This window comes from Microcaecilia unicolor, chromosome 5 (assembly GCF_901765095.1).
Source record: "Microcaecilia unicolor chromosome 5, aMicUni1.1, whole genome shotgun sequence".
Classification (NCBI taxonomy): Eukaryota; Metazoa; Chordata; class Amphibia; order Gymnophiona; family Siphonopidae; genus Microcaecilia; species Microcaecilia unicolor.
In genome coordinates this window covers 66,076,405-66,097,814 of record NC_044035.1, presented here as the reverse complement: position 1 = coordinate 66,097,814, position 21,410 = coordinate 66,076,405, and the positions used below count along the sequence as shown (strand labels likewise).

The 21,410-nt window shown below is 40.6% G+C and overlaps 1 protein-coding gene across 1 annotated transcript in view; it reads left to right on the top strand.

Annotated features, from left to right (window-relative positions):
- The window catches only part of EBF3 (EBF transcription factor 3), a 479,658-nt gene extending 468,202 nt beyond the window's left edge, over nucleotides 1–11,456 (top strand). The window contains exon 16 of the mRNA XM_030202964.1: nucleotides 10,888–11,456. Coding sequence (XP_030058824.1) covers nucleotides 10,888–10,919 — 32 coding nt within the window. The 3' untranslated portion in view covers nucleotides 10,920–11,456. The remainder of the gene's footprint in view (nucleotides 1–10,887) is intronic.
- Nucleotides 11,457–21,410: the final 9,954 nt, after the last annotated feature.

Here is a 21,410-nt window from a genome sequence, read left to right as displayed (position 1 = left end):
CGTTACAGGTGTTTTGACTCCTGACGCAGGCACACATGCTGTAACACAGCCACGTCGAGACTGTTATATGATAGACAATTGGACTTGTCAACCAGATTAAAGGTTTTATAAATACCTTTTGAAATCCTCATCTTCTTTGTGGCCTCACTTCTTCTGTTCTGCTGTTGCACGTAAGTGAATTTTGGATTTTCTCCTTTTTGGACTATTAAGTGAGTGATATCATCCAACAGCAAAGGACCTTTTCTCCTAGAGCTCAGAACTTGTAGCTCATCCTGCATGCTGCAGTCCCTTCAGCTACTCAGACACTTGCCGCTGGATTTTATAAATGTCACCCAAAATTGGGCTGCACTGATTTAATTATTGGCGCTAACAAGTACTTAATTGGCACTAATTATGATCTGGGTGTCAATCTGGCTACACGCTATTTCTTTAACAATGGGTGCCTAAATCAGATTGTGCGCAACTCAAAAAGGGGCATGGCCATGGGAGGGTCAGGAATATTCACAAAAAATGCATGCAGTGTTACAGAATATCAGGGATCCACACCCAATTGCACGCTAGGATTTATACTAGGTTTCAGCTGGCATAAGTCCTCGTGCCAAAGTTTAGCACCAAATTTAAACACTCAGTGTTATTCTATAAAAAGTACCCATCCTGAAATGCTCTTTATAGAATAGCATTGAGCGCAAAGTTTATCAATACCAAATTTTCTGCACCATTTATAGAATCTGGCCTTTGGTGTGGCTACATGCTTCTGGACTGCAGGAGGATATATGTTCTAATTTGGCACATTTTCACTGCATGGGAGACTCTCTCTTTGCATTTTGGCTGTGTGGGCTGCTCTTAAAATTGCAAAAAATACAAGACGTTTTAGCTTGGGGTCACCCACTTGTGTGCCTGACTCAATCCTGTTTCTTGACTGAAGTTCTGAGCTATGGGAGAGCAGTTCCATCCCCGTGCCATTGGATGATGTCACCCACTTGTGTGTCTGATCAATCCTGCCATCTATGGAACATACCTGTTACAGGTGAGCAACATTGCTTTCAATAATGTTTTATGACTGAATAAGCATTGTCAAGCTGACCTTAGGATTCTATGTTGCTCCTCAAAGCAAGTTTTCTACTAGGAAGATGTTTTCATACATTAAATCATAGTATGGACTCTTCTCTGGAGTTAATAAATTGTCAGATGTTTCTAAATAAGGAATATTCATTTTCATATGTTTTGCCAGTGCAAGAGCACTGTGATTGTTATGATACTATCAGCAGTTTTGTAATAAAAGCTTTGTATTCACTTGCTGGGACTTTCACCCCCAAATCTGTTTTTTATGAAATTTGGCAATTGTGGTCTGAATTCAACTTTTCGTCAGTCTGCCAAATTTCAGAAAATTCAGTTTCAGTAGTTTTTGAGGTAGACAAGTGTGAAAAATGACAATCTGTTTACTTTTGAAATTTTTCAGACCTTTTTACTCTCCTCTAGCTCAAAAATGGCTTGGAATTTTAAAACCAAATTTTGCACTCCGTTAGAGGTTAACACAAAGCAGGTACCTTTGATTTTTTTAATTTCTAAGTTTGGGGGGGTTGAGAAATTTGGGTTTTAAGATTTAAGAACTAATGAAACACAATTGGAAAGGTGTACTTCAAGGAGTACGCCCAATTCCAAAAGCATTCTTTGCATTAAGTGCATATTTCCAAATTGTGTTTGTGTGTGCTTGTGATACATGGGGGAAGTTCTGTTTGTTTATATGAGATAAAATAGGTCTATTTTATGTACATTTGTATGTGCGAGAGAGACGAAAGAGAGAGAGAGAAACAGGTAAGAACTGTGGATGGTTTACGTGAGAGAGGGAGCTGTGTGTATAAAACTGAGGCTATATGTATGTGTTTCAATTTTGTGTGTGTGTTAATATGTTGGTGACAGAGATGTTATTGTGCGTGTGTGCTTTTAAGCATGTGTATGTGATTATCTGTATGTAGAGGGATGATGGGTGTTACAAAAAGGAACAGTGTTGGTGTCTTACAAGAGAAGGATTTAATATGTGTTTGAGAAATAGAGTGTGCTTGGAAATTAACATCTGTTTCCCCTTTTTTGATTGCTGGTCAAGTTATACCTGGAATTTCAACAGCATTTTAAAAGCACACACTTAATTGGACTCAGATTATTGTAATGCTGTGAAACTTAAAGTTATAATGTAAATTGATAAAAGGACACAGACAGAAGCTGCATTAAAATGAGTTTGAATTTAGCTCATGTCTTTTTCAGTAGTAACTCAAGGCAAGTTATATAGTAGGTATTTTCCTGCCCCTGGAGGGCTTACAGTGAACATAAGGCATTCTCCCAGTGGCGTTCCTAGGGGGCTGACACCTGGGGCGGATCGCCGATGCACCCCGCCCCCCGGCGAAAGGACCCCCCCCCCCCCCCGTGAAAGAACCCCCCTCGGGTGCATACCGCTGGGGGGTGCCGCGCGCGCCCTGTCCTTCGTTCGTTTCCATGCTCCCGCTCTGCTCCGGAACAGGAAGTAACCTGTTCCGGGGCAGAGGGAGTGTGGAACGAACGATGGACAGGCGCGCGTGGCACCCCTTAGCGGCGTGCACCCGGGGCGGACCGCACCCACCGCCCCCCTAGGAACGCCACTGCATTCTCCACTAAAATATAGTATACTGGCATGGCTATGTGTATGTTTAAATAGAGATTAAAAAACCCTATAGTATTTGTAAATGTCAGAGCAATCTTAACAGGAATAATAGAACAATGACACATTTACTGTCATTATCGCCCTGAATGTTGATATCTAGTATAATGAATTATCCTAAAGATCATCATAGTATCCTCCTATCAAAGTAGACTTATACAGTACTGCCATAGAATAAAAGCTAGCATCAGCCCTCAATACTAAGCTAGCAGCTCCCAAATATGTCCTAGGAACTTCAACAGTTGTGTTTTCAGGATATCCAGAGAAAATATAAATGAGTTCCATTTGCATGAACTGCCAACATTTCATGCAAATCAATCACTTACATATTCAGTGCAAATATATATCCTGAATTACATAAGTGCATAAGTAAGTACATAAGTAATGCCATACTGGGAAAAGACCAAAGGTCCATTGAGCCCAGCATCCTGTCCCCGGCAGCGGCCATCCAGGTCAAGGGCACCTGCAAGCTAATCAAACGTACAAACATTTATACAGGTTATTCCAAAATTATCACTACACTAAGGGAATCTTTCAGTAGATACAAATAAGAAAAACTGATAAGCAGTTTATACATACGTATAACTGTTATGCCTGTACATGTGCTAACTACCTGCCCTGTCAGACTTTATCTTGTACTCTCACTTACGTATTAGCATTGCTGCACTATACACCTACCCAATATTAGTGCCCCTACTGCACTGTAGCTGCAGCCATGTCACTCCCCCAATCTCCTAAACACCATTCCAACAGTGAATACTGAGCATTGCCCACCCACATTCATCCCATCCTATAGTCTATCATGATCTCTAAGCCCTCACCCAAGAGTTCATTAAGAACTTCTAATCCCCACACCCGACACATCCAGTATTTAAAACCTAATGGTCTCTACCCCCAACCCCTAACATTCCCCCTTATTTGTTTGTTGGACCTCTAGCAGTAGTACTGCAAGACTGGCCCTTGGAGTCAAAGCTACCATTTGAATCTGGGGCTTGGACAAAGCAGGAGTGACTAGGGATCATTCCTACTCCTCCCCAGACACCAGGGACCATCAAGGGGTTGGGAGGGGGTATGGTGGGTGGGAACTAATTTATGTGTCTAAATGTTAGGGGTATTGGGTAGGGGAATAGAGATTGGCGGTCTTGAACTGTTAGGTAGGATAATTATGGGTAAAGGGCTCAGTATTTACTGGTGGAGAGGGTTCTGCGGGTTGCGCAAAATGCAGGGCCTATTTAAGTGTGCATTGCCAGCAGCTTGGCTGCAACCATGCTGTTGACAATGTACTTTTATTTTTACATTCAAATTTTTATTAGATAAGTTCACCACATAGACAAGTCAATCTCATCAACAGAGACAGAACTGATACAAGTACACTTTAGCCTGGGTTTAAAATGGCAATTCTGTAAGGGGGCACCCACATTTATGTGCCGCCGCTTAAAATGTGTACATGTACAGAATACCAACACATTTGTGAGTAAATGTACGACTTACAGATATAAGTAGGCAGCAAAATGACTAAGTGCAATTCTATATTTTAAGGGTAAGTGTAAGTAACATGAGGGCTTGATTCGAAATAGTCATGCCTAAAAAATTGTCACAAAAAAAATGTAGGCGCGGTTTATAGAATATGTCTAGCACCCATTCACATGACTAAAATGTAGTCATGGGCAGTTATGCTAAGTAAACCGGTGTAAATGCCTAACGCCTAAATTAGGCCGTGGACCAGGTGTATTGTATAACAACATGCATAGTTATAGAAATGCCCATGATACACCCATTCCACACCCATGGCCATGCCCCCTTTTCATGTAAATTAGAATGTGTCAATAATTGTTAATTGACAATTATCAGCACTGATTGACTTGTTAAGCTAATTAAGTTGCATGCACAATCCAGAATACGACCGGATTTGTGTGCACAAGTACGTTGCATTATATAGAATCCGGGGGATAGCATTAAATGCAAGGGGGGTGTTCATATGGGTGGAGCATGGGAAGGGCATGGGCAGTGCTGCCACTTACACATGTAACTCACAGAATACTGTAAATACATGCCCCCATCGCCACATTTAGGTGCCTGCAGTTAACCCGTGTAATTGTGGGGTAGTAAATGTAAGATGCTCCAATGCTGGGCTGTGCTCATAATTTATAATAGAAGCTAGGTGCCCAGATGCTATCATAGAATAGGTTGTCATTGCATTGCAGGATACTTAATATATTTTTCCCTAGTGTCTGTCTTATGCGGGGGGCTTTTGGGGCCCGATGATGACCACAGCTTCAAAGGTTATGACTCAGGTTTTGCAGTAACCTCATGTTAAATTTTGCTGCACTTTAGTAGAATGGTCTGTTAGTGATTTAGGCCCATGAAGTGCAATTCTATAATCTAGGCACCTGCATTTACACAACCTCTGCATATATAGTTGTCTAGAATACTAGCACTTATGCACTTATTTGTACACTTACCTGTGTAAGTGCGAGCAGGGTGACCAAGTGTCATATTCGGCAAATGACCCACTTAACTTACATGGAGGGGCATAATCGAAGGGACGCCCAAGTTTTGCTGAGGATGTCCTTGCAAAACGTCCCAGTGGAAGGGCAGGGAAACCTGTATTATCGAAACAAGATGGACGTCCATCTTTCATTTCGATAATACAGTTGGGGACACACAAATCTTGACATTTAGGTCGTCGATAGAGATGGTCAATCCCTAGACTTGGTCATTTCTGATTTTCGCCGATAATGGAAACTAAGGACACCCATCTCAGAAATAACCAAATGCAAGCCCTTTGGGTCGTGGGAGGAGCCAGTATTCGTAGTGCATTGGTCCCCCTCACATGCTAGGACAACCAACCGGCAACCTAGGGGCACTGCTGTGGACTTCAGAAATTGCTCCCAGGAACATAGCTCCCTTACCTTGTGTGCTGAGGCCCCCCCAAAGCCCACTACCCACCACTGTACACCACTACCATAGCCCTTATGGTTGAAGGGGGCACCTAGATGTGGGTACATTGGGTTTCTGGTGGGTTTTGGAGAGCTCACATTTACCACCACAAGTGTAACAGGTAGGGGGGTATGGGCCTGGGTCCGCCTGCCTGAAGTGCACTGCACCCACTAAAACTGCTCCAGGGACCTGCATACTGCTGTGATGGACCTGAGTATGACATTTGAGGCTGGCACAAAATTTTTAAAGATGGTTTTTTTGAGGGTGGGAGGGGATTAGTGACCACTGGGGGAGTAAGGGAGGTCATCCCCGATTTTCTCCGCTGGTCATCTGGTCAGTTTGGGCACCTTTTTGTGCCTTGGTCGTAAGAAAAACAGGACCAGGTAAAGTCGTTCAAGTGCTCATTAAGGATGTCCTTTTTTCCATTATGAGGATGCCCCAGTCCCGCCTTCGCTACACCTCCGACACGCCCCCGTGAATTTTGGTCATCCCCGCGATGGAAAGCATGAAAACAGACAACCAAAATAACATAACGATTACTAGCTGATGGTGCAACAGTTCACAAACTGCCCAACTTTGTCCTGAAATATACTGCATACCGCCAACATGATCTTTCCCCATATTACTTTCTAGGGAGCCAGTTCCCTGGGCACCAGTAACATGCCTGTGCAATAAGTCTTCTGCAAGATTCTTTGTTATGTTAGTCAGATGGCAGCAAAACTGTCATGCCTTCAACATCAACTTTATTATAAGATACAATTTGGGTTGGGAGGAGTGGCCTAGTGGTTAGAGTGGTGGACTTTGGTCCCGGGGGAACTGGGTTCAATTCCCACTGCAGGCATAGGCAGCTCTTTGTGACTCTGGGCAAGTCACTTAACCCTCCATTGCCCCAGGTACAAATAAGTACCTAAGCCACATTGAGTCTGCCATGAGTGGGAAAGTGTGGGGTACAAATAAAATTAAAAAACAGGTCTGGGACTGTTCAAGGAAATTGTCTTGGTCTCACCTCACAATAAAACTCTGGCATACAGTATCCTCATTAAAAGGAGAGTAAAAGGCGGGAGCCCAACAGTTATCCTCCTTTTATCACTCCCTGTGCCCCATCCTCCTCCTCTGATCCTTAAGGGCATCCAGCTAATGCAAGTTGCCAATGATATGGTTCACATTTAATTTAAACCAAATGCCTCCAAAGAACCCTGCTCACCCGCACTCCCTACCTCTCCCTTACCCCATCCAGGGAATGAGGAGATGTATGCCATGACAGAAGAAAAGGAGGGGAGGGATTCACCCAACCTACACCCTGTTACTCAAGGCAACTGGGACCAAGACCAGCTGCCTCTCCATAAATGATGAGTAGTGAATTTAATAATAACATGGCTACCAAATCAGAACCCTGCCTGATAAAAAAAAAAAAACTAGGTAATAATCACCTTAGAATGTCTGTACAAACAAATATTGAAATCCATGCTAATTGTGGATCTTTAAAACATGCATGACTAGAAATATTTTAACAGCATTCTAAATTTACAGTTTAAGAATGTATGATCTTTGTAAATATAACAAAACAACCAAAGAAGTGGAGAAACTGGATCTGCTACGAGGGAAAATACAGAAACAAAAAAGTAGTGTGATCAACAGGACACTTCCAAAAAACCAAGGAGACAAAAATTTTTTAAAAAGTGTTCTTTAATAGTGGAAAAGACTCGACACGGCACCGTGTTTCAGCGAACATGGTGAATATACAAGATACGTTGGAAAAAAAGCCCAAACAACACTGAGAGGAGAGTCCTGTCCTCTAAGTGCCAAACAGGAATATTTTGGTTTTGTAGCGCCAGTGTTTACCTGGTGGTAATCAGGCAGCACCATTTGCTGCCCAGTTATCGACGGGCTAGCACAGGAGCCCATACCGTATAAATGCCCCCCCCCCCCCTGAAATGGCCTTACGGCAATTTCTTTTTTTAAAAAAAACAGCCTTTTACCCTTTGCGGTAAAAGGGGACCTCATCGCGTATCAAAAACATTTTGCCGCAGCTTAGTAAAAGGACCCCTATATGATCAATCATTTTGTAGCTTAGAGTAATATGACATATAGACTACAGAAGATTGATCATATTTAATGATATAACACAGTATTTTATTTGAGACATTATAGGTTCTGAAAACCTTTTAAAGGACTAATAAAAACATGTGAAACATGAGTTTAAGGGCACCTGTGAGATTTCAAAAACTCATGTTGTAGAACATCTTTTTGTTGGTTATAAAAAGAATCACAACTACAAAAACTCAAGATCACTACAGGACCAATATGTCCTTTAGAACTCTATAGCATATTATTGATCATTGAATATGTACAGCTTACTGACACATAAATAATAAGTATTGCCATACTGGACAGACTGAAGGTCCATCAAGCCCAGCATCCTGTTTCCAACAGTGGCCAATCCAGGTCATAAGTACCTGGCAAGACCCCAAAATAGTATATACATTTTATGCTGGTTATCCTAGAAATAAGGAGTGGATTTTCCCCAAGTCCATTTTAATAATGATCTATGGATGTTTCCTTTAGGAAGCCATCCAAATCTTTTTTAAACCCTGCTAAGTTAACTGCTTTTACTACATTCTCTGGCAACGAATTCCAGAGTTTAATTACACATTGAGTGAAGAAATATTTTCTCCGATTTGTTTTAAATTTACTACTTTGTAGCTTCACTGCGTGCCCCCTAGTCCTAGTATTTTTGGAACGTGTAAACAAGAGATTCACATCCACTCATTCCATTCCACTCATTATAGGCTTCTACCATATCTCCCCTCAGCCGTCTTTTCTCCAAGCTGAAGAGCCCTAGCCAGTTTAGCCTCTCCTCATAGGGAAGTCATCCTATCCCCTTTATCATTTTCGTCACCCTTCTCTGTACCTTATCTAATTCTACTATATCTTTTTTGAGATGCGGTGACCAGAATTGCACACAATATTCAAGGTGCGGTCGCACCATGGAGCGATATAACGTCCTCAATAAGTACATAAGCCCAATACAGAATTTTAAGTTTTTCACTAAACTAAGAGGCCCTTTTACTAAACTGTGATAAAAAGGGCCCTACGCTAGCAGTGCGGGCCGTATTTGCTGTGCGTTGAGATCTGTTTTACAGCAGTGGGTAAAAAGACCAAAAAAAGACATGGCCATGCTGTAAGACTGCTTACTGTGTGGCCATGTGGGTGTGTGTGGGGGGGGGGGGGGGAATGACATACCACCATCAATTGAGGTCATGGTAAGGGCTCCCGCGCTATCCCAGCAATAACAGGGTAGCGTGCGGTGCTGCCCAATTAACGCCAGGTAACCTCCAGCAAATATTTTTTGAATATTTCCGCTAGTGCTAGAAATGTGGCTTGCTGGGGTGGAGCTACTGTTGGAACCAGCATTGGGCTGGCAGTAGCTCCAGATTCATGGACTTGCCACTGCTTAGTAAAAGAGCCCATAAGTGAGGTGAAAATGGTCTTTCACCTTTAATAGTTTATTTATAACATTTGATTTAAAATGCCAGATGTATTTTCTATTTCTATGAAGTATGTTATGAGAGAATGAGATATTAAGTAATTCAATGAAAAATTGCTTACAGAAGAGCAACATATAATTCATGTAGTGAAAGTTTAACTCTTAAAGAAGCATAATTATCTTGCCATGCAACAGCACAACATACAGTGTACAGTGAATAAAAACTGCTTGAAGCTGAAAGAATATGTTGTTATAAAACTGCAAGATTTTGCAGTGGGTTAGAAAATCATTCAAAGAGATTATATTACATAAGAAATATGTTCCATATGCAAGTCTTTATAGTCATAATTTTGTAACCGTGTGTCTAAAACAAATTAATATTGTTGAAATTAATGAACTGAGAAATTGAAGTTCATAATGCTACATGAACAAATATATTTATATCTATTCTACAAAAATTAATGAGAAATGTTTTGAAAGAAGTTAAAACAGCACTAAACTTAAGGCAGTGTAGACCATAAAATAACTTAGGGGGCCTTTTACTAAGCCACGGTACCATTTTTAGCTTGGGGTAGAAATCAGCGATAAACGCCAAGATTTCCCATAAGAATTTAATGGGCATCTTGGTGTGTACCGCCAGCTGATTTATACCGCTAGCTATAAATGGTACTGTGGCTTTGTAAAAGACCCCCCCCCCCCCTTAGACCAGTAATGATACATTGGTATTTAAATGTTTAAGTAAACTTCTCCTCTTTGGCAGTAAGTCTACAAAATGGCTGCATTCTTCTTGCTCTCAGTCTTTAATTTGGTAATCCTAATGCTATGATAACATGCAATTACTAGTACCAGAATTTGGGGGCCCTTTTACTAAGCCGCGTAAGCATCTACGTGTGCCCAACACTCACCAAAATGGAGTTACCACTTGACTACCGCGTGGCTCTTGCGGTAATTTCATTTTTGGCGCATGTCTGATATGCATGCCTGAAAAATAATTGTTATTTTCGCGCACACATAAGAGACTCATGCTAAGTGGCATTTGGTGCATGTAGGTCATTACCACCGGATACCATGTGAGTCTTTACCACTAGGTCAATGGCTGGCGGTAAGATCTCAGTCCCAAAATGGATGCATGGCAATTTTCATTTTGCTGCACGTCCATTTTTGGCAAAAATTTTAAAAAAGGCCTTATTTACAGGCACGCTAAAAAATGGATCGGCACGCACCCAAAATCCACACCTACACTACCGCAAGCCATTTTTCAGCGTGCATTTGTAAAAGGACCCCTCAGGTTTTCTGTTTAGACCTAAATACTAAAAGAAACTATTTTCATTTAAAGAACTTAAGAAACATTTGGTCCTTAAGCATTGAATGTGTTGGCTCTGTCTGACATTACCAGAAGTGACCATGTTGTTTCTCAGCTGTCAACACAGCCATCCTCTAGGAAGTCTGGGCCACTGTTTGCTATTAACAAAACACTAAGAGAAATATCACACATGTAGGAGGCAGGATGTTTTGCACAAGAAATTGTCTGAATCCTCCTCTTTCTAGAAGTGAAATATTTTATTGTTAGTAAATCAGTTGCTTGTTATCCCTCCAGTAATATAATTTCTAATAGAGAAAACACAATAGTCCTTGATTTAAAATAAGAGGGTGATCTAATTAATTAATTATGTAATACTTAAGATCATGATGGTTTATAAGAAACACAATGAAAGTAGCTATATAAAACATGTATCACTAATGATTTGTTTTCTGTTTTCTTTTTCAGCTATGTCTGGACTTGTAGTCCCACCAATGTAAGGTCTCTTTTGTTTACCTACGAAGCTTTGAAAGATGGGATTCAGGGGACAGGTTTAGTATATTAAGACATGCTGATGGAAAAACAATACCTTCAAACAAAATCAGCAGCAAATTTAAATGCTACAAAAAAAACTTTGTTTAAAGATTTTATTTGAACTATTGCAAATCAACATGCAAAAGATCTACTTCTTCATGAACAATCACATTTTACTGACTGAATTTTTCTCATATTTTCACATTTCTCTGTCCTGAAGAACACAGAAAAAGTGACACTTATTTTGTATAAAGTTTCTGATTACGTCTTGGCTATGTCTAGTACTTGCTATGTGTTGGGAGAAACTTTGTGGATGCACCATTTCAGTTATCATGAAACAGTGATGAAAAAATGCCTCAGAACATTTTTCCGTATTCATAATTAGATTCACAATGGTTGTGTATCTCTATAATGTGAATTTTTCTTTTTGTTTTCTATTTTCTTTTTCTTTTCTTTTTTTATGGTGAAAAAGGGGCCAAGGAGGTATGAGCCATCAAACTGGAAAAATAAATAAAGGATAAATATATGAATTAGTTAAATTGGGGATATAGGGAGGGTGGGGTTATAATTGCTTAACTTCATCTTAATGAAATGAAACTTTGTAACTTATTGTAGTTAGAAATTGTAACTTTGATATTGAATTCTCTTGCCTTTAACAAGCACACTGACAGAGAAAAAAAATGCTACTGTCTGTTGGTTAAATATACTTCCACTGCTAGAGCTTCCTGTTAAGCAAGTGTGATCTGCAACATTTTTTCAACTTATTGCTAGCACTGTATACTTGCATTCTTAGGCTACTGTGAAGTCTATGTTTCTTGTACCGGAAAATTGTCCTTTTGACTTCTAGATCCTTCTTCCCTAATGTGTTTTTTGTATGTGGTTATAAAATTGTAGACTTTTGTGATTTTGCCAAAGTTGTAGCTAAATATTTATACACTTGTCTTGAATTTTTTTCAGACCCACTTAAATATATTCAGAAAAGCACATTTTATTCCCTATGAGGTTTATAAGGAGTAAAATAGTCTAATTCATTGCAACACTCTATTTCACAAAAAAACCTGCAGTCACCAGGGGAACTTATTTTGTAACATATCAATTAAATATTGTATTTATCTTTGAAATTTTGTATATTGCTTTCCAGCATTTTCTTTTGTTCTTATATGTATTGGTTTCTGTCATGGCCTGGTATTGTGATGCTAAAGAAAGCATTAAGCCAAGAACAATTGTTTTCATAGCTGTATGTTTATATTTGAATGATTACAGTGTCCATACATTTCATTTTGTACTTTAACAATATGCTATTCGTTAGACTTTCCAAACATTTTTTTATTTTGAGGAAAATTCAAATTCATTGTTTATTTTTATATTATTTTAAGTATCTGAGCAAATAATTTTGAATAAAAGTTGTTTGTTATATAGTCAAAACAAAAACTGTGCCACATGGCTGTAATGAATACTAGTAGAAAATGTGCATGTGATGCAACCGCAAAGAGATGATTTAATTTGTGGTTATTTTTATTTTTTTTTATATAGAATGTAAAAAAAAAATCATTTTTAGCTGACACCTATGACTTTGCCACACAACAGTTCTGTGTTTACCAGAAAAAAATCAGAGGCCTAAATTTTAAAAGAACACATATTTCCGATGGTTTAATTAAAAAGGTTGCCACATAAACTCTCTGATGCCTTAAAATGGACTTCTTAAAATCTACCCTTGTGCTGATTATATTGCAGACTTACACCATTATTGTTAAACATTAAATCATCTGGATGATTTTGTGGTGTAAAGAGAAAAAGAAAAAGCACAAATCTGGTGTACAATGTCACTCCTTTCTGTGTCTATGTTCTGCTGCACTGCACATACACATAAATCCCACAATCAACATTTTGGTTTATGAAAAGATCAAGACTGTGCATAGCATTCATGTATTTTAAAGGACATTTCTCTAGCAGAGCCCAACAATGAAGAGACTACTTTTTAAACTGTAATGACGTTATGATATATGTGCCTGACAGTGCCAAATCTGCAGATGAGGGGACATGGTAAACTTTTATGCACAAAAATGTTTGCTAATGTGACGTTAGCTAAATACCCAGCACCTGGTAAACAGCAGCAGAATTAGGGCCCTGTTTATTAAGCTGTGCTAGCATTTTTAGCACGCGCTAAACATTAGAGTCACCCATATGTTCTATGGGTGACATAGCATTTAGCACGTGCTAATCAGTGCGAGCTAAAAATGCTAGCATGCCCTTAGCACTGCTTAGTAAAGAGGGCCCTCAATGCCGGAAACAAAAAGGAGGGACATTTTTCTCATTTAGGCAAAATGCGCATTTTAGTAAAGTGTTTATAAAGGTGGATGCTACAATACAGTATAATGTGTTACACACACTTATTTTGTTATAGCTAATAAGACTTAGCTAAGTGGAAAAGCCTGAGATGACACTTTGGAACTGAATTGCCTCAGTTTTATTTGTATAGGTAAGGTTATGATCTTTAAAAAAAAAAAAAAGAGGTCATGTATACATGTTAAGAAAATTCAAAATTTATACAACCTGCAACCTGTTTGTGTTTTAGATTAACTAGTCAATGCACTCATTGCTACATTGTCTCCAAACTGAACGCTTCACTAAATGGTAGATTTTACTGTTAAAAACCCTACAATAAGATTGCTTTATCTGTACATTTTTTCAGATATTTAACTGTATAAAAATGTTCATTTTACACAATATTTAATTAAAGTATTCCTTGTCTGTGAATTTCAATTTTAGTAATTTTATCTGAAGTTGATTATTAAAATAACTGACAAAACACAAAAGACTAAAACTACATTGAGGGTTTCATTTATTTAACAAAAAATAAACTTCAGAGTTGTGACTGTGGAAATAATAATTAAACATGACAAAGTTCCACATGTACTAAAGCAGGCATACTTTTTCTTTGTAAGTATCACCGAATTTTGAAAGCTGCTTTGAAAATTACCCCAGGAAATTTATGAGCTTACCTTTATACCTGCTGCTTTGCATGACCAAATTCTGCAGATGCTCAATTTTTCAAACGTGTGTGTGTATATTATATATATGCAAACATCCCTCACACACACACCCAGGGATGCCTCTGCACAGTCCAGGTAAATGTATATACAGGCTGTACACATATTCATTTACCAACACTTTAGGAGCAGTGTTTTATAAAAGACCATATTCATCTTTATGAGTAATTTTGCAAAGGCTTGCATAGGTTGGAGGGCCAAGCAGCACCTATTTTATATATGCATATAGGTGCCTTTATGTCTTTATAAAATTGTTGCCCAAACCAGCCAAAATCACTGTTGTAATGACTGTGTATATATTACACTGGCTTGGGAGCCGGTATAAATGTATGCATATACAGTACACATGAATGTGCATATGTTACAAAGAGTTCAACTCACGCAATTCCCCAAATTAACCAATTTTTACAAGATGAACCATCAGATAAAAAGCTTAGAACCAAATAAAGCTTTTCATGGTACGTGCTAAACTCCTCATAGGCCCCAAATTTTTATTCTGTATTTTTACTTTATATCATTCTCTTCTCTCTGCTTAACTTTTTTATGATAAATAAATCCACAAAAACTTATACGTCCATTGTAACCTCCCTCAACATGATCATGTTTTGCATAAATTTGCATCAGGATGGAGGCCCCCAGGAACAAAGGGCCCTGTTTACTAAGGTGAACTAGCGTTTTTAGCGCACTTTAAATGCTAGAAACACCCTTATATTCCTATGGGCGTATCTAGCATTAGCATATGCTAAAAACCTTAGCGCAGCTTAGTAAATAGGGTCCAAAATGTCATCCATATTTGAAGGAAATTGAAAATAACTCAGAACAATCTTCTGGCGCAAAAACTACAATTTCATATAATATTGAGAAATAAACATTACTAAATTTCATCTCTGCAGCGTACCTGTAAGTTTTCATCAAACCATCATAATTCCAAACATTGTTCTTACATTCAAAAAACTGCAGCAGTGTTCTCTACATAATTTAAATAGACATCAGCTGACACCACCAGCCAATGATATCATACTAATGTCATCCATTCTATTTCTTTATTAATTTGGGGAAGTGTGTGAGTTGAACTGGCTATTTCTTCCCCAAATAGAAGTTTCTTGTCTTGAGACCACAGACGTGCATTCACCTAGTAGGTCTTTTACTAAGGGGCAGTAAGCCCAATGCAGGCTTACCACTCGCTAAACTGGAACTACCTCCGGGCTACTGCAGCAGCCCAGTGGTAATTCCCATCCCAGCGTGCACCATTTCCAGAGCTACAAACATTTTTTTTTTTGTAGCATCGGTGTTTACCCAGTGGCAGGGTCACCGAGAGGGGGGGACAGAATTCCCCAGGCCTCCGGGGAGGGGGGCCCTGCGCTGTCACCGCAGTCTGGCCCGCCTGCCCTCGTCTCCCTGGCATTGAATTTAAGGGCCTCACCTTCGAAAGCACAGCAAGCAGCGGCAGACCACTCCTTCCTTCTGTGTCCCGCCCTGCCTGACGTAACTTCGCAAGGGCGGGACACAGAAGGAAGGAGTGGTCTGCCGCTGCTTGCTGCGCTTTGAAGGTGAGGCTTAAGGTCAGTGCAGAGGGCCGGGGGTGGAGAGAGGCCGGTGGGGGGGGCCGGCAACCTCAGGTGGGGGGCGGCCTTGTCCGGGCCTGGCCCAGTCTCTCGGCGGCCCTGCCCAGTGGTAATGAAGCAGTGCTGTGCTCTGCCCAGTTACCACAGGGTTAGCACAGGAGCCCTTACTGTTACCTCAGTTGGTGGTGGTAAGTGCTCCCCCCGAAATGGCTGTGCGGGAAGTGCTTCACTTACCACACAGCTATTTCTTTTTTTTTTTTTTAAGCCTTTTACCCTCTGTGGTAAAAGAGGGCCTCAGCGTTTATCGAAAACATATGCTGACGCCACCCGAAGTTCCCCTTTGCCAGCTTAGTAAAGGACCCCTAAATTGCAATTCCAGCTGTGTTGTGCCAAAAACCTGGTCCCCACATGCTTACACCCTAGTTGCATAAAAGTATGGACATTCTTTTTTCCATATGTGCTTTATGCAAGAGAAGAGGGTAATTTTATAAGAACATTTTGTATGCATATAGGGGGTCTTTTACTAAAGGTTAGCTCGAGTTATCTGCAGCAGGTCCCATTTTATTTCAATACATAACTTGAGCTAACCTTTAGTAAAAGACCCCCATAATGCTGTTAACACAGGTTAATAGTAAATAGGTCCCATTGCATAAAATGAGACCTGCAGTAATAAGACACATTAATATGAGTTAGTGCCTTCTAGTAAATCTAGCTCATAATTTTAGAAAGCGTTGTAACTTTTCCCAAAATACAGCTCCATAGCGTCATTTGTATGGAGCTTAACACAATACCTGTTTGTTCAGCGTCATAGCTTAGACATCTGTGAAATATTGCACCTTTGGAAACTACTCAATTTTACATACACATATACGAATGTTTAGGGAATATGCAAATTGATTATGCTGCCATGTAAGGCCAGTGCAAGAGGCACCTTAGGCACAGAGCTGACTCAAATTATGGACCAGATGAGAAGCTGACTCAGGGTGCCAGTGATAAAGGCTGCCAAATCCTTATCTAGCATCTCTTCCTCTCTCTTCCCCCTCCCCTGCACCCATGGTCCAGCATCCTCCTATCTTTCTCAACACCCTTCCCCCCATTCTATCTTCAAAATTCTAGATGGTGCCAGCAGTGGCAGCAATTCATGCACTCTGCCTGCACCAGTCCAGAGCCTCCCTCTGCCACTTATCATTCCTTCTTTCATAACTTCGTGTCTCTGGTGGGGCAGCACGGAAGAGGGAAGGCTCTTTGCCTTGCACAGTAAATATATGTGAACTGCTGCCATAGCTAGAGTCCAATAGAGGTTGAAGGTAGACCAGGGAGGAGGAATTTGAGAAAGATGGATTATACTGGACTGAGCAACACCAGAGAAGAGATGGGAAGGAATAATGGCATGGATTTTATGCCCTTTATCACCAGCTGTTGGGGGGGGGGGGGAGGTACTTGAGATATAAGAGTAGATACTGGATCATGGGAGGGGAGAGAGGCAACGATGCAAAAGTTGGCTCAGGGTGCCAGGTACATGGGCTATTTGAAAATTGCCTATCTTTCGTGCAGGTACAAGTATGATTTGATGGTTCTTTGAGTTTGTGTGGCTGCATGATCTATCCTTTTGCTTTGACTGAAGCTGCTCTAAGGGTCCCTTTTACTAAGCAGCAGTAAGCCAACCACAGGCTTACCTCTAGCCAATCCAGAACTACTACCGGGCTTACCACAGGAGCCTGGCAGTAATTCCCACCCCAGCACGTTCCATTTCCAGTGCTACAAAAATATGATCTATTTTTGTGGTGCCAGAACTTAACCAGCGGTAATTGGGCAGTGCCAGGCAAAAAGTAGTAAGATTTTTGTTACCTTAATACAGAAACTAATTTTGGTCCATTTCTGGTAGAGAGGTGTGGTAGCAGTGTTAGTCCACTCTTAAAGGTTATCAATAGAAATAACAAAGAAAAATAAGATGATACCATTTCTGGAATTGGTTTAAAATATGTTTACCTTTCCTGTTCCACCACACTTCACCCCATTATTTCTTTTCTCTCTGCCAGGGCTTTTAAATTGTCTCCCTTCCATTCCCATGTTTTTCATTCAAAGGGAAGTGACCAAAATGATAAACAGGATGGAACTCCTCTCATAAGAGGAAAGGCTATATAGATTAGGGCTCTTTAGCTTAGAAAAGAAGCTGAGGGGGATATGATTGAGGTCTATAGAACAGGTACATTAGAACATAATAATAGCCATACTGGGTCAGTTCGATGATCCATCTAGCACAGTATTCTGCTTCCAACAGTGGCCAATCAGGTCACAAGTACATGACAGAATCCCAAAATAGTAGCAAGATTCATGCTACTGATCCCAGGGACAACAGTGGCTTTCCCCATGTCTATCTCACTAGCAAACTATGAACTTTTCCTCCAATCCTTTTTTAAACCCCAATAGACTACCCACTGATACCACATCCTCTGGCAATGAGGTCTAGAGCTTAACTATTCATTAAGTAAAAAATATTCCTCCTGTTCATTTTAAAAGTAGTACCATATAACTTCATTGAGTGTCCCCTAGTCTTTGTACTTTTTCAAAGAGTAAGAAATTTGATTTACTTTTACCCATTCTACACCACTCAGTATTTTGTAGACCTCTAGCATATTCTGCTTCAGCTGTCTTTTTTCCAAGCTGAAGAGTCCTAACCCCTTAAGTCTTGCCTCATGTAAGAGGAGTTTCATCCCCTTAATTAGTAGATGACGGCAGAAAAGACCTGCACGGTCCACCCAGTCTGCCCAACAAGATAAACTCACATGTGCCTTTTTTGTGTATACCTTACCTTGATTTGTACCTGTCTTTTTCAGGACACAGACCGTAGTCTGCCCAGCATTATCCCCGCCTCCCAACCACCAGCCCCGCCTCCACCACCGGCTCTGGCACAGACCATATAAGTCCCCAGCACTATCCCCACCCCCAACCACCAGCCCTGCCTCCCACCAGCTAATTATTTTGGTTTTCCTTCTTTGAACTTTTCTAATTCTGCAATATCTTTTTAAAGATATGGTGGCCAGAATTGCACACAATACTCAAGGTGTGGTTGCACCATTGAGTGATACAGAGGCATATTTTCTGTCTTATTTTCTATCCCTTTCCTAATAATTCCTAGCTTTCTGTTTGCTTTTTATGCCACACAGTGGGCAGAAGATTTCAGTGTATGTCCACAAGGAGACCTGGATCTTTTCTTGGTTGCCGACTCCTAGGGTGGAACCAAGCATCAAATAACTTTGAACTTTTCTTCTCAATGTGCATCACTTATCATTTGCCCAGTCTTCCAGCTTTCTAAGGTTTAAAACAACACACTTGCCAAATTTAAAGTCCTAAACTTTACAGTTGAGCCTTTCAGCTTTTTTTTAGCCATTTTCCTCATTTTATCATAATTACGGCTTTAAAAATTAAATGCTACTACTGTAGATTTCCTTAGTGACTGCACTCCAGTTATTAAGTCAAATTTGACCATATTTGATCACTGTTTCCTAGCAGACCCATTACCTCTTGTACTAAGTCCTCAATTCCACTAAGGACTAGATCTAAAATAGCTCCCCCTCTTGTCAGTTCCTGGACCAGTTGCTCTAAGAAGCAGCCATCTAATATGTCTAGGAATTTTAGCTCCTACCACTCCCTGATGTGGCATTTAACTAGTCAATATTGGGGTAATTGAAATCACTATTATTGTTCCCAAATTTACTAGCTTTTCTAATTTCTGTTAACACATCTTTATCTGTCTGATCATTCTGGCATGGCAAATGGTAGTATATCTCTACACTTATATTCTTTTCCTTCACATGGATTTTCTATCTATAAGGATTCCGTGTTGCTTTTCATGCAGAACTTTTATTTTGTTTAACTCAATTCCCTCTTTAACATACAGTGCAACTGCTCTCCATTTAATCCCCCTATCATCAAGATATAATCTATATCCTGGTAACACAGTGTCCCATTGATTGTCCTCCTTCCATCAGGTCTCTGAGATACCTACTATATCTACCTCTTCATTTACGGGCCCTTTTACAAAGGCGGGAGGGCTACGCACATATAGCGCACAACAAATCAGCACTACCTCCCATCTAGTGCATGAGCCGGATGGTAATTCCGAATTTTGCATGCACTGAATCCCATGGTAGAAAATAATTTCTATTTTCTAATGCAGGCCTCTTACCTGGTGGTAAACAGCAGTTGGTGCGCCTGCATGCTTACCATATGGGTAGCATGTGAGACCTTAACACTAGGTCAACGGGTGGCAGTAAGGTCTCAGGCCGAAAATGGATGTGCACTGGTTTCAGTTTTAGCGCACATCCATTTAATGGCCCCTTAAAAAGGCCTTTTTCCTAGAGGCGGTAAAAAAAATGGCCCAGTGCACGCCCCAAAGAGATGCTCAACACTACCACAGGCCACTTTTTACCGCAGCTTAGTAAAGGACCCCTTAGTGCTATACACTCTAACTCTCCTATCTTAGAGGCCCTTTACTAAGGCACCCCTACAAATGGCCTATGGGAGGTCCATTTTTCAGCGCACCTGCAAAAGGGCCTTTTTTGTGGGCAAAAATGGACATGCGGCAAAATTAAAATGAGGTGCGACATCCAATTTTTGCCTGTGACCTTACCGCCACCCATTGACTTAGTGGCAAGGTCTCATGCGTTAACCGTGTGGTAATCATCATACATGAACACTGCCGATTACCGCCAGGTAAGTGCCACGTGGTAGAAACTTTATACTGCGTGTTTTGGACACACATCAAAAATGGAATTGCCACCCTGGGCATGCAGTAGCCAGGTGGTAGTACCAATTTGACTTGCATTGTATGCACATAGGTACCTATGCACCTTGTAAAAGGGTCCCTTATTTGCATTTGTATAGAGACGCTTAAAAATGTATTTTTTCCCTTGCAATTACAAGCTGCTTAGAAGTTGACAGGGAATAATTTGCAAACCTTTGCTCTGTTCTACCCTTAAGCACTCCTTCTCTTTCACTTTTGTTGAAACATCTCTTTTGGGATTCTCTAAATGTCTTGTTATAATAATTATTCTTCAAGGATACCTCATTCTTAGCCATGCACTCCTAACTGATTAGTGGCTTCCCCATTCTAATTTAAAAGCTGCTCTATCTCCCTTTTAAATCTTAACGTCAGCAGCCTGGTTCCATCCCAGTGAAGCTGGAGTTCATCCTTTTGGAATAGGCTCCCCCTTCCCCAGAATTTTGCCCAGTTCTTAAGATATCTAAATCTCTATTTCCTGCATCATTGTCTCATCCACACATTGAGACTTCGGAGCTCTGCCTGCCTCTTGGGTCCTGCGTGTAGAATGGGGAGTTCTTCTGAAAATGCCAACCTGGATGTTCTGGATTTTAGCTTTCTATTTAAGAGCCTAAATTTGGCTTCCAGAACCTCCCTCCCACATTTTCCTATGTCGTTGGTACCCACAAGTACCAAGATAGCCATCTCCTCTCAAGCACTGTCTAAAATCTTATCTAGGATGTGTGAGGTCTGCCACCTTCGCACCAGGCAGGCAAGTAACCAAGCAATCCTCACGTCCACCCAGTCACCCATCTATCTACATACCTACTTTTTCAATCTCCAGCTAATATGGCCATCCTAACCCTGCCCTCCTGGGCAGAAGCCCCTGGTGATACATCCTTGGTGTGAGAGGATAATGCATCCCCTGGGGCAGGGGCGTAGCCAGATTTGGGTGGGCCTAGGCAAGAATTGGGTGGGCACCAAGTGTTTTCTCTCCCCCCCCCCCAAAAAAAAAAAAACAATTATCTCAGCTGGTGGGAAAAACGCTTCTTTCCACCTTGCCAGCAGGCATGCACTGAA